The sequence below is a fragment of the Notechis scutatus genome, chromosome 6, assembly GCF_049901735.1.
Source record: "Notechis scutatus isolate UNSWTSFEM ecotype Mainland chromosome 6, rNotScu1.2, whole genome shotgun sequence".
NCBI lineage: Eukaryota > Metazoa > Chordata > Lepidosauria > Squamata > Elapidae > Notechis > Notechis scutatus.
The window spans coordinates 24069266-24083438 of record NC_142014.1 but is presented as its reverse complement, the minus strand read 5'-3'; the positions used below and the strand labels follow the sequence as shown (position 1 = coordinate 24083438).

The following is a 14173-nucleotide window of genomic DNA, read 5'->3' as shown; positions in this document are numbered from 1 at the left end:
TTTGTGGAATAGCCCCTATTTCCAACTGAAATGAAACTGAGATTCTCTGTGGGATTTTAGTGTGGAGTCAAGCTTTGTGAAATTGTATCTGGATAATAACTTAACATCTTCATATGGAATTAGGCAGCTGTCCTTATTCCCCTGATTCTGCGATTTAGATACAACAGAGAAAAAGAAAAGCAAAAAACATTTCTGAAATTTTATCAGTTTATGTTAGAATCCTTGGTGCTCTCTGACCTTAGTGTTGCTTGCTTGCAGAAATTTCATCACCCTACTAGTTAACACCATCAGTGCTAATGAGCATGAGGTTTACTCCCTGTTTATATAGCGTGGTTTGCCTTGTCACTGGGGGTAGCTTTTTATTTTCTCTTTCGATTAGCATAGAGATATGGTTTATCTCTGTCTGTTGATGGCTGATTTATCAGAATGCCAAGCTTCCAGGAAGTCCCTAGTGTGCTTGGATCCAGCTTGGCCTAGGATGCTCCTAGTTCCCCAGTTGAAAATATAGTCCAATTTGTTCCATGTCTGGTGAGATTATGGAGTTTGTATAGTGTGTTCTGCTACTTGAGCCGTGTTGGCGCAGTGGTTAGAATGCATTACTACAGGCTACTTCTGCTGACTGCCAGCTGCCTCCAATTTGGGCAGTTCAAATCCCACCAGGCTCAAGGTTGACTCAGCCTTCCATCCTTCCAAGGTCAGTAAAATGAGGACCCAGATTGTTGGGGGCAATAGGCTGACATTGTAAAATGCTTAGATAAGGTTGTAAAGCACCGTGAAACAGTAAGTGCTATTGTTATTGCTATTGTTGTTTCTGGATGTGCACTGTTAGACTTCTATCTATTGTACTGTACATGGTGGCTGTGATAGTCATAGGATCATAGGGATGGAAGGGTGTTCAGAGGTCCTTTAGTCCAACCTCCTGTGCAAGACAGGAGTTCTTATTCCACCCCAGCAGAGGTGGAATTCAGCAGGTTGTGACCAGTTCTGGAGAACCAGCAGGGGAAATTTTGAGTAGTTCAGAGAACCAGCAAATACCGCCTCTGACTGGCCCTGCCCCCATCTCTTCTCTGCCTCCCATTGAGTCCCAGCTGATCATCTGGGTCTTCTTTGGTTGCCCTGCACAGGAGAAAGGAGCTTGAAAGCAGGTTAGTGGGGTGGGGAGACAATGGGGATTTTACAGTATCCTTCCCCTGCCACTCCCACCAAGCCATGCCCACAGAACTGGTAGTAAAAAAAAATTGAATCCCACCACTGCACAAATTGTTGTCCAATGTTTTCTTGAAAACCTCCAGCGACGGTGCACCACAACTTTGGGAGGCAAGCTTTTTCATTGACTAATTGTTCTCATCATCAGGGCATTTTTCCTTAGTTCCAGTCTGGTTCTCCCTGTGTCTACTTTCCATCCATTGCTTCTTGTCCTGCCCTCAGGTGCTTTGGAAAATAAACCAACCCCTCTTTTCTGTGACAGCCCTTCAAGTGTTAGAAGATGTCTACCATGTCACCTCTAAGCCTTCTCTTTGCTAGGCTAAACATACCTAGTCCCCTTAGATGTTCATTGTATGGCTTAGCCTCCAGATTTCTTATCGTTGTCTTCTCTGCACTTTTTCTAAGACCTCAGCATTTTTTTTTGTATCATGGTGACCAGAATTGAACACATTAACCCAAGTGTGGCTTTACCAGTCAGGTGTGAAAGGTGAGGTCCACACGTAAAGGCTCAATTAAAGTGACTTATTGATATAGCATAAACATAAGAATCTTCTCAACTTATGGTCAGCAGGTGTTTAGAGTTAGAAGGGTCAACAGAACTCAACAAGAGTTAGACTTAGTTCGATTGTGTTTATGTAGGGAATCTAAGCTGATCCCTTTTTGTGTGAGGTGAAAGTATCAGTGATATTGCCACGGCACCATATCTACTGTACCCAAGGTCTTCAGTTGTACTTCATGGCAAAGCTGGGTTTACAGGACCAAAGGAACAACTAAATATCAATGGGTAAAGCCACATGTCTCCTGTTGCCTCTAACACTGAACCTTCATTTCTCGACAACTCAGATTTAGGACATTAAAGACAACTCTTTGCAAAATGTTCCCTTCTTTGATAGAGGACATAAAGTTGATGCTTCAAAAGCAGGATTCTTTCCCTGGACAAAATGTCCAAGTTCTCCACAGCGTAAGCATATTTTGCCCAGAAAAGGGTTGTTGGACAGCTATTAAAAATTTGTTTGTCTGTCTGCATGGGATCAACTTTTGAAGTCTCAGGTACGCAAATGGTGGGAAAAAAGAGAACAGCAGTAGTTCTTGTCCATGTGTTGTTGCAATTCCTTCACTCTTCCATTGAGTCTCTATCATGCCCAGACAAATGCATCTCTTTCATCTACTGTTTCCAGTTTAAGCTGGTCAGTTGAGCATCTTCTCTTCCAATAGAAGGACATTTGCTTCTCTGGATGATCACCATCAGGCATCCTACAAAATTATAATAGTTAACCAGGTCTGGGTTGTTCTGGAAGAGAAGTGGCTGGGGAAGGGAGGGTACCGCTCGTTCTGCAGCTGTTTCTGACATTTGACTAATTCTGAATGTGACTTGAGACCATTCCTTGAAAAGTCTTCCAGGCTTAGATCATGTATAATTTACATTTACCAAAGAAGGTAGCAAAGTGACGTGCATTCCTTTTGTATTAATCAAGACAGAAAGTAGATAGAGGAATTGGAGAATGTGACTCATCTCCGATACACTGGTTGTGGCAGAATCTACAAAATAGAACACACACACACACACACACACACACACACAGAGAGAGAGAGAGAGAGAGAGAGAGAGAAGACCTACCTACTACAAAAAGTGTGAAAATCTTGAATTTTTCTGATGAAAGCTTTATTTTTTCCCCCCCAAGCGAAGGACACTTTGAAAGTTCTCACACAGATTGCTCACCCTGTCATAGTTGAGGTTGTTTTTAAAACAATGGGATAATCTTCTCACCTAGGATCACTTTAGAAAGAGCTAAGAACTATGAGGGGCTCTTTTTGAACACATTGCATCCTTCTTCCTCCATTAGGTCTTACATGGATGTTCAAGCAAACAGGTAGGTTGAAAAAAAAAAAAAACCACTGTGAATATGCAAGTCGTTTTAAACAAGCATATATATCTCAGTGATGCAGACCTTAGCTTAATAAAAATAGATATTTATCCATTGATAGAATATACACTTTTTTCTTTCCTTTGTATTCAATACTTTAAGGCAATAGAATATTAACTTGTTGTGGAGACTGTTGAGAAACATTTGATGAAAACTAGGAAGAATTGTTTTGCTTTACAAATGTTGCAATGATAGGAATAATTGGGACGGCCGTCAAGCTGGACAGTCTTGCTTGTATGATGCCAGGACTTCTTTACATGCCCACTGCTTCACAACCTGGAAGCTGGAAAGGACCTTAGAGGTCTTCTAGTCCAGCCCCCTGCTCAAGCAGGAGACCCCATATCATTTTCAGACAAATGACTGTCCAGTCTCTTCTTAAAGAGCTCCAGTGATGGAGCATCCACAACTTCTGGAGGCCAAACTGTTCCACTGTCCCCACGTGGCCCATTTTGAATGCAAGTTCGGGAAGGCCAGAAATGGGCCTGTTTCCGGCTTCCAGAGAGCCTCCGGAGCCCGGGGGGGCATTTTGACCCTCCCGGAGGCTCAAGGAAAGCCTCCGGAGTCTGGGGAGAGCAAAAATGCCCCCCCCACCATAGTGCAGGAGGCCGACTAGGCCACGCCCACCATGGCCACACCCACCCAGCAACCGGGCAGAGAATCCTTCGCTAAAATTTTTGAAGCCCACCCCTGCATATAAGTAGCTTATTTATGTACAATAGAAAAGGACAGGCTGAGGAATTTGGCCTCCCCGGCTAGATTAATGTACGTTCCATTTCCCATTTTCACCTTCTAAACTTAGTCAAGAAACATTTGGAAGGCAACGGTGGTGGGATGTCGAGAGCCAGCAGCTTCATTGAAGATGTGGACCTGACAACTGAAGAGATTCTTCTGCCTGCTGTAACAGATGTCTCACAGTAAGTCCAATTGTTATATTTTCTTCTTAGGGTGGTTTAATCCAGTGGTCCTCAAACTTGAGAGCTTTAAGACTTGTGGACTTCAACTCCCAGAATTCCTCCTCCAGTCAGGTTAGCTCAGGGATTCTGGGAGTGGAAGTCCACAAGTCTTAAACTTGCCAAGTTTGAAGAGCCTTGGTTTAATCGGTCTCTGTGGATGTTTTTATCTGTCTGAATGCAAAGCTCGATGGCAAATCTTGGGGGTCTATGTTGCTTGTGAGTAGCGAGTAGATGCCTTGGGCGGGCAAACCTTTGCAAGGGGGAACATATTTGGAATGTCATACATAGATGCCTTCACTAGTTTGCTTGCACAGGAAGAATAAATCATTGCTCGCTTATTAAATAGTTGCCATGTTGGTCAGAAAGCTAAAGTCTCTGAGTCAATCTTAACTTTTGGTTCATCATCATCTTTTAATGACCCCATAATCCCTTGCAGGGTAGAGGGAGCTGAGTGTTTACTGGCTGGATGCCTTTCCTGTCACCAATGTGCAGTTATATTCAGCAGATATTATCTCAACATGCCCAGAGAGAGAAATATCTGCCTCTACCTTGGATTGAACTCACAGCCTCCCGATTGTGAGGCGAGAGCTCCGCATCACCTCACCACTCAATCTCATCTCTTGGTTGATGGTCCATAAATGCTCAGGCTCGACAATTACATCAAAAATGACCAGAGTGGGCCTCGGCAATCTCTTTTGTGACACCCAGAAAGATTCCAATAAATGAATACAATGGCCAACCTCCTAGGTTTTATGGGAGGTGTTAATAATTCTGTGTGCTTTTATGCTTTCTTCTAAATCACATTTGAAACTCAAGAGTTTAAGTATAAGCTTATACAAAAGATAATTTAGTCAAAGAATAGTAGGCTGGAAATGAACTAAATTCAGAGAATTGTACTAACTTATCCTGGCTTAACTCATGATTTCCTGCTTCAAAATTTGTTGAAGTTTTCCTCCAGTTCAGTATACTGACTTGTTCTGCATTTTGGTCATTCAGCTGGGATTCATTAATGAGGTTAAGAGAGCGGATGATTGTTTGATAGAATCTCAGCACTTCTGTTTGTCCTTAACTGCCGTTGGATCATGGCAATCAGCATAATTAGCAATGTTTACAATCTGATTAATAAATGATTGCTAGTGCTCTTTTTCTAATCACGATCCTTAGGGCTGAAATGGTAGTTAATGAAACTATAGATCAGAATTTTCGACTGACTGTAGGGCCAGTTTTGTAGGAACACATATATATCCAAAGCATGTGAAGTACTGGCAATAGTCTTTGATTTATATTTTAGCATTGGGGAGGATCACTTATGTAAGCAGAAGGGAAAGTAATTCAAGGAATCAGCCCTACAGATTGGAAAATTTCTGTGCCCTAAGATATTTAAGGAACTGTTTTATGTACAAAATAATATAAAGTATGTTTTTTGTGTTTTCTGCATTGGTTGATTTGAAAAAAGGCATCAGGGATGTTGCTCTGTTTTGATTGTTGGACGTTAGAGGGTGCTCTGTCATAATAAAATGTTTCCATGTCCTCCTGCTGTTCACCTTTCAGCAAATGAGCCAGGAGGAAATGTGTATTTTGAGCCAAGAATTGTAGAATGAGCGAGTGAGGTTATTCTAGCAACCAAATTTAACATTAGGTTAAATCACTCGCTTTGTTTTAATGCTGTTTTAATAGAACTAAACACTCCATCTGGAGTACTTGACAAGAGCAGATGCAAATAATTAATAAACATTTCAACATTATAATGTATTTGATGTATGTGATTAGTTTACCATGCAAATCAAGTCTGCAATGAACAACTGGACCATAGGATTCCTAAGGGCACCCCTTGTGTCTTTTTATAAATGTTTCTTGATTTCAGCAACTTTAAGAGGTGTGGACTTCAACTCCCAGAATTCCCCAGCCAGCCTGGGGAATTCTGGGAGTTGAAGTCCACACCTCTTAAAGTTGCCAAATTTGAAGAAGAAAAAAAACCTCCACTGCTTTATACTGTTTCAACTCTTTGGTACACTTAAAGAAAATTCACACCAATTGTCTGGGTGGCAAAGAGCTCTGCATGTTCTTTGTTCTTTAGGTTTGCATCAGATGTGTTTATATATGGATTTTAACCATCTCAGATTAATATATGATTATCACAGAAGATTTATCCATATATATAAAAGTGAAAGACCACTCACATATCATCACAAAATCTCTAGAACCATAAAGCCTACAAACTTGAAATTTGGCACGTATGTTCCTCTTGGCTTCTATCACAGCATTAGTATTTCATATATTATTATTAACATGCTCTGATGCTAAGGAGTTCTACTCCCCCTCCCCACCTGAAAAGAAATCTCTTCCAACTGCAGTTGAGCTAAGACACACCCAGGTTCCTTGCTGTCTCCTTCTTGCTCAAACAACAGATATTATTTCCATTTCCAAACAGCCCTCAACTCTCTCACTCCCCACCTGAAAAGAAATCTGTTCCAACTGCAGTTGAGCTAAGCCATGCCCAGGCTTCTTGCTGTCTCCTTGCTCACACAGCAAATACTGTTTCAGTTTCCAAACAGCTCTGAACTCTCTCACACACTGACAGGACGCTAGCCAGATGAATACCAATGGATGCTGGTAGGCAGAGGCACATTCCCCCCCCCTTTATTTTCCTCCCCCAAAACTTTCCACATTACATAGTTTCATAGTGAAGCACAGGTACCCTGCTAGTCCAGTGGTGGTATTCTACCGGTTTGGCCCAGTTCTGGCGAGCCGGTAGCAGCAATGAGCAGCGGAGACTGAAACAGTTCTCTCCGCTACTCCACTGTTGGGGCCCACCCACCCGCCTGGGCTCCCACACTCACCTTTATCCTCTGGATTTGAAGCACAGCTGCTTTGCGCGGCACAGAAGTGTGTTGCGCGGCAGCTGCTGAAGCAATCGGGATCGTGCAGGCTTGCAGGAGGTGAGTTAGAATGCCTCTAAAGTGCTCGTTTGGCGCGTGTGTGCATGCAAAGTGTGCCCACCAAGCCATGCCCACCAAACCGATGGTAAAAATATTTGAATCCCATCACTGTGCTAGTCTATTCATAAGAGGAAATCCTGAATGCCGCCGAGGGGTTATCTGTTTCAAAGCATTCATTGGGTACCAGGTAGCTGTTTCTCTTTCATCAGGAGGTTTCCTTGGTGCACAGGAGACATAATCTTCTACAATAAATAAATATTTATGTTTTACACTCAGTTTCTAGATAGAATAGAATAGAATAGAATAGAATAGAATAGAATAGAATAGAATAGAATAGAATAGAATAGAATAGAATAGAATAGAATAGAATACCTTTATTGTCATTGCATTCTACAAATACAATGAAATTTGAAAGCTACTCCAGCACAGTGCCCCAAACATCACATCACAATCACACTACAGATTATTTAAAAATTAAAATAATTAAAATAATAATAATTAAAAACCTAGTCTAAAATCTATCTAAAACATATAGTAAGTTAGATAGTTTAAAAATGCCACTATATACATAGGACTAAATCACAAATGCACTGTTTGATTCAAGACAATTAATGCCTTGGAAAAGAAACTGTTTCTCGGTCTATTAGTCCTCATTATAAGACACCTATAATGCCTCCCTGATGGTAACAGTTCGAAATATGAATGTCCAGGATGAGAACGGTCTTTGGAGATTTCTAGTGCTCCAGAGAGGAGTCTGGTCTTCACAATCTCTTCCAAAGAAGAAAGAGAGCAACCGATGATCTTGCAGAACATTGATGTTATTACCAGGTGCAGAAGATAATTTCAATTGTTCATCTCACCGAGGGATGAGAGAACTTCTCATGTTCACAACAAATTATATCAAATAGGATTTCTCTTGCTTTCTGGTGCCTTCTATTTATTTGCAAATAAGAGAATGTACATGTTCTCGACTTACTAACTTAACAACTGCAGTGATTCACTTTATAACTGAGGCAAGAAAGATCGTAAAATGGGGCCAAATTCACGGAACAAATGTCTCACTTAACAACAGAAAGTTTGGGGGCTCCATTGTGGTCGTAAGTCATGGACTACCTGTACTGCTATTCAGCTAGGCCTCTGTTAAAACCCTGGATTCCTTTATTGTTTTCTATGAGCAGCTTTCAAGTGCCTGGAGATCTTCTTTATAATTTCAGCAAGGGTTATTTGTGTCTCCTTCCTGTTATAGTGTTGAGCTAGTCAATATTCAAGCGTTCATCTAGCTAAAAATGAAATTTATCCATCTCTGATTCAGTGGGGCCCAAATCCTATATCCAAGGCTCTGTATTCCACCATCTTAGAATGAGCCAGGGAAGCCAAGTGGGAGTGTCTCCTCCATATTTTAAAAGCCATGTCATTTTGAAAGGGCCGTTAAAGTTCCCCAAATCGGACACAAACCACTTAGGGCTCTCAGGTCAAAAGTCATCTTAAAGAATGCATGGTAAACATCTGGAAATCAACACTGGTCTTTCACTGGTTGTTGTGATTAGAGAAGTGGGGTTTAATCCACATTCATAGCTCTATGTTTGAATCTTTCCCAAAGTCGACCTTGGTACCTTTGCATCCAGAGTGTGTTCAAGCAGAATAAAATACAGCAAATAAATAAATCATCGGCATCCTGTTTTTAGCCAAACAGAAAAAAAAATTAAATGAAGAGGACTTACTTGGAGCTATCCAAGGTCCTGTTTCTTGTTGCTTTCTGTCTTACGTGTTTGCTGTCGCTTTTGTGACCCTTTGAGTATTAACTACACAAAGGGCAAGGTCATCTGGCTTATTTAGTAAGATATAAATCATAATGGCCAAAATATCAGTTCTGGTAACTGGAAATAAGGCCTTGAGAATATATACCTCCTCAGGTTCAATTACAAGCTTAACAGAATAGAATAACAGAGTCGGAAGGTCCAAGTTCCAACCACAAGCAGGAAACCCTACACCCGTGATGGCGAACTTATGGCACGTGTGACACAGGTGGCACGCAGTGCCATTTGTGTGGGCACATGAGCCCCAGCCAAACTTACCTGCACTGTGCATGTGTGTGCCTCCCAGCTGATTTTCGGCCCATTTGAGGCAGTTTTTGGCCTCCCAGAGGCTCGAAGGAAGCCTCTTTAGCCTGGGGAAACTGAAAAACGGAAATACCGGAAGTGCCTAAACGGGCCTGTTTTTCGGCCTCCAAAGGCTTTCCCTTGAGCCCCCGGGAGGGTGAAAACAGCCTCCCCCAGGCTCCAGAGGCCGCCCCGGAGACTGAAAATGGGCACTTCCGATATTTCCAGAAGGCCCGTTTTCGGCCTCCCAAGGCTGCAGAGGCTTCACTCGAGCCTCTGGGAGGGAGAAAAAGGCCTCAAACAGGCCGAAAAATTAGCTGGGAGGTGCGTGCAGGTAAGTGAGCGCGGGGGTGCTGCCGTTTGTATTGTGGGTGCTGGCACGCACAGGCTTTCGGCACACCATAACAAAAAGGTTTGTTATCACTGCCCTATACCATTCCAGAAAAGTGGCTGTCCAGTCTCTTCTTAAAAGCTTCCATCGATGGAGCACGCACAAATTCTGGAGGAAAGTGGTTCCAATGATTAATTATTCTAACTGCAAAGGAAATTTCTCCTTAAGTTCTAGGTTGGTTCTCTCCTTGGTTAGTTTCCATCCATAGTTTCTTGTTTTGCCCTCAGATCCTTTGGCAAATAAGTTGACCCTCTCTTCTTTGGGGCAGGCGTTCAAATATTGGGAAAATTGTCATCCTTTGTCCTTCTTAAAACTAGCTAGACAAACTCAATTCCTGCAACCATTCTTCATATGTTTTAGCCTTCTGCCTCCCATCATATTTATTTCTTGTTTCTTTATTCTTTCCAAAGTTTGTGCTGTTGGACCCCAGCCTGCATCTTTTAGGGATCTAATCAGGCTTCCAGAGAAGTTCAGTGCCTACCTAGACTCATATCCCCATATTTTTGGCAAAATAAAAGCTTAGATGTACTGTTAATACATAGTATCCTAGAAGCTTCTGCATTCCATGGTATCTGAATATGTGTTTTGATGGATGGATGGATGGGTGTGCAATCAAGTTGATGCTATTTCTCAGTAACAAAATAGGTAAACTTTTTTCAGGAGGAGCATATGTTTTGGGATAGCTTTTTGAAAGAAGATAAAACAAGAGGATTAAATTTTGGGGAATAAAAACATTTTCTTTCAGATCCTCTGGACAAAAATGTGTCTAATTGTGTTAGTTTATATCAGCACTCACTAGCTAGTTTCAGGAGGACTTGAGAAACCCAATTTGAGATGGGGGCATGTGAATTTTTGGCAACTTGTACAGATCTCAAGCCATGGAAACAATCGCATCTAGAAGATTTCCCTAAGATTTGATACAAACCAAGAACTGGATATTTGAAGAAAATGTGCTTTCTATTAGTCAGTGAGGAAATTTTGAGACCAGTTAAGATGGATCTCATAACAAATATGTGACTAACTTGGGATGATTCTTCAATACATGAAGAATACCTACATTTCTTTGTTTGGTGTCTCTGAATAGATCCTTCTAAGGTTGAAGTCCTTCTGATTTGGCAAATATCCAAGTGTGCAAAGGATGCCCAATTACATTTAGACTTCATCTGTCACTACTGGGTTAAGCTCCCTCTTCAATTTTCCCTAGTCACATCCGCAAATCTAATGGCTCAATGGATACATCAACACTTCAAATGGTATCTGGGCTGCAAAAGTTCAAATGAGCAACCAGGATGATTAGAGGACTGGAGACTAAACATATGAAGAAGGGTTACAGGAACTGGGCTTGGCTAGTCTAGGGAAGAGAAGGGCCAGGGGAGGCATGATAGCAGTCTTCCAATATTTGAGAGGCTGCCACAGAGAGGAAGGGGTCAAGCTATTTTCCAAAGCATCTGAAAGCCAGACAAGGGATAATGGATGGAAACTGAACAAGGAGAGACTCAACCTGGAAATAAGGAGAAACTTTCTGACCGTGAGAACAATCAACCAATGGAACAGCTTTGCCTTCGGAAGTTGTGGGAGCCTCATCACTTGAGACTTTCAAGAAGAGATTGAACTGCCATTTGTCAGAAATGGTGTAGGGTCTCCTGCTTGGGCAGAGGGTTGGACTAGATGACCTACAAGGTCCCTTCCAACTCTGATTATCTGTTATCTGAGCAGAAAACAGGAAAAAATGGAGTTTTGCAGGCTGGATGGGATGAAGACACGTTCCTTTTCCAAAATCAAGATCTCCCAGGACATGGGGAAAAACCCTATACCTATGAAGGAAGAATTGGAGGTGAATGCATCTTGGAGAACAGAAATTGGTCAAGAGGTTCTATCCAAATTTATGATCCCTGTCTCTGAGTCTAGACCGCATAGAAAACCATGACTGCAAGAATTAAGGCACAATGAAAGGTTCCTGGAAACACCTCATACATACATTTTTATTTCTTTTCTTTGGTTTTAACAGATATGGAATTTCAGAGGATAATTCTAGTGAAAAAAGTAAGGTTGTAAGATAAGATATCACTATTGCCTTTCTCCCAAAAGAGTTATGATTCTGTTGTCTTGAAATAAACCTCTGTGAGGACAGGAACTAGGGAAAGCACTTAAAAATGTGAGCTTTCATCTGATCTGCCAAATGAGATGAACAGGGGAAAATATGACCTCACACTTCTTTGGAGTTAGTGTATCTTTTGGGACAGGGTCCTGCTGCATAGCTGGCTGGAGAATTCTGGGAGTTAAAGTCCACAAGTCTTAAAGTTGCCATGTTTGGGGACCCTTGGCTTAGATGAATGGAAGAAAAAATGATTGTCATATTTATTATCTAGTTGTAAAAGACAACACATCTCTGTGTTCAAGTGAGAAATGAGCCAGCATAACTGAAAGCGTATTGTTTCAGAGTTGTCATTGACTCTTACCAACCATATACTGTAGCCATAGCCTCTAGTATTTAGGCTTATATACCACCCCAATTGATAGTGCTTGTCAAAAACAGGCTGGTAAGGTCAGAAATCGTGATCACATGATCACAGGAGACTCCAACTGGTTGTAAATGCAAGTGGTTACCAATCACCCAAATTGCAATCATGTGACCAGAGGCGTGGTGCGTTGGTCATAAGGGTGAGGACAGATTGTCAATCACTTTTTCCAAGGCCATAATTTTGAAACATAGTTAAATGAATGGTCATAAGTCAAAGTATAAATGTACAAGTGTCAGAGCGTTTGCAGCGTGACTACTATTATAAGACAACCCAGGAACAAAACACAGCACACAGAGACTTAGACATTTAACAGTGATTGATATACAGGATATATACAGAAATATGCATGGTAGGCAAATACCTGACAAGTAATCAATCTTTTAAACTCTGCACTGAGAACTTTGCAATGGATATAGGACACAAGGTGAGAGAATACACTCTCTAATGGCCACCTTATATAGACACCTCTTAAAGTGGTAAAACTTCTGTGGACCCACTCTTAGTCTTAAAGAGGCAATACCAATGCTGATTCGTCTTCATTTCATCATCCTTATATTGCATCAGCCTTACATTGCATCAGCTTTACACTGCATCAGCTTTACAACTGGTCAGCTCTTAAATCTCAGTACCTTAACAATAAGCCGTTCAAAATTTAAACTATTATTTTAATTTCTGAGATACTTTTTATGTTCAGGCTTTTAGCAACAGCAATAGTATTTAGACTTATATGCCATCCCTTAGTGCTTTACTCTCTGGGTAGTTTACAACATAGAAGCATTATTTTCATGATATCGCCCCCAACACTCTGGGTCCTCATTTTACTGATCTCAGAAGGATGGAAGGCTGAATCAACCTTGAACTCCATCAGGATCCAACTCCAGGCTGTGGGCAGAGTTCACCTGCAACACTGCATTTTAACCACTGCACCACCAGGGCTCTGTTGATCTCCAACACGACAATATGTCCATAAATTAGTCTTTCAGCTCTTCCAACTGCACATTTATTACCACTGTAACTACGTCCACCCAGCTTACTGCTGGTCATTGTCCCCTCGTTTGCATCCTTCTTTCCCAGCATTACAATTTTTTCCTGACAGTTGCTTCCTTGCATAATATGGGTCCAAAGTAGCCTGGTAGTCATTTGTGCCTCGAGTGAGAATTCTGGATCGATTTGATTGACGATCCATCAGATTGTTTTCCTGGTTGACTTCAGTAGCCTCAGGAGTTTTCTGCAACACCAAAGTTCAAAAGCATCGGCACTCTTCTTTTCCTACTTCTTCAAAATCCCAACTTTGGCCTCCCTAGAGTGTCACCAGGAATACAGTTGGCTCGCACAACTGTGCAAATATCGACACATAACAGCTGTTTGCTTATCCAGGAGGTCCTCGACATATGACCACAATTGAGCCCAACGTTTCTGCCGTGAAAGTGAAACATTGGTTAAGTGAGTATTGCTCCACTTGATGACTTTTCTTGCCACCGTTGTTAAGTGAATCGCTGCGGCTGATAAATTTGTAACACGGTTGCTTAGCGAAACCGGCTTCCCCGTTGACTTTGCTTGTCAGGAGGTCACAAAAGGGGATCGTGTAACCCCCGGGACACTGCAACCGTCATAAATACGAAGCCGTTGCCAAGCATCTGAATGTTGATCACATGACCATGGGGATGTTGCAGAGGTCATAACTGTGGAAAAACGGTCATAAGCAGGGGTGGGATTCTACCAGTTTGGACCAGTTCTGGTGAACCGGTAGTTCCGGTGATCATTTGGGTCCCGCCCACCTGCCCTTTCCCTGTGCTTTATTTCCTTGTTTTGGAGCACAGCTGATTCACGCAGCAGAGGAAGTTGCCGCGCATCAGCTGTTTTACTCACCGGAGCTGCAAGCAGAAGGTCAGTATTTTATAGCTAAAAATTATCTTTTCTAAATGCTGTGCACATGCTTGTTACACTGGTTGAATTGCATCACTGGTCACAAGCCACGTTTTTCAGTGCCATTGTAACTTTGAACCACAGGTGGGTCTTCAGCAGGTTCTGACCAGTTCTGGAGAACCGGTAGCGAAAAATTTGAGTAGTTCGGAGAACCGGCAAATCCCACCTCTGACTGGCCCCGCCAACCCCATCTCTTCTCTGCCTCCCATGCT

General features: G+C 42.0%; 1 protein-coding gene across 1 annotated transcript in view; it reads left to right on the top strand.

The window, feature by feature from the left end:
- Positions 1-14173, top strand: part of LOC113419700 (potassium voltage-gated channel subfamily KQT member 1-like) — a 236362-nt gene that overhangs the window by 17168 nt on the left and 205021 nt on the right. The window contains exon 10 of the mRNA XM_087969539.1: positions 3931-4045. Within this exon, the coding sequence (XP_087825665.1) occupies positions 3931-4045 (115 nt within the window). The remainder of the gene's footprint in view (positions 1-3930; positions 4046-14173) is intronic.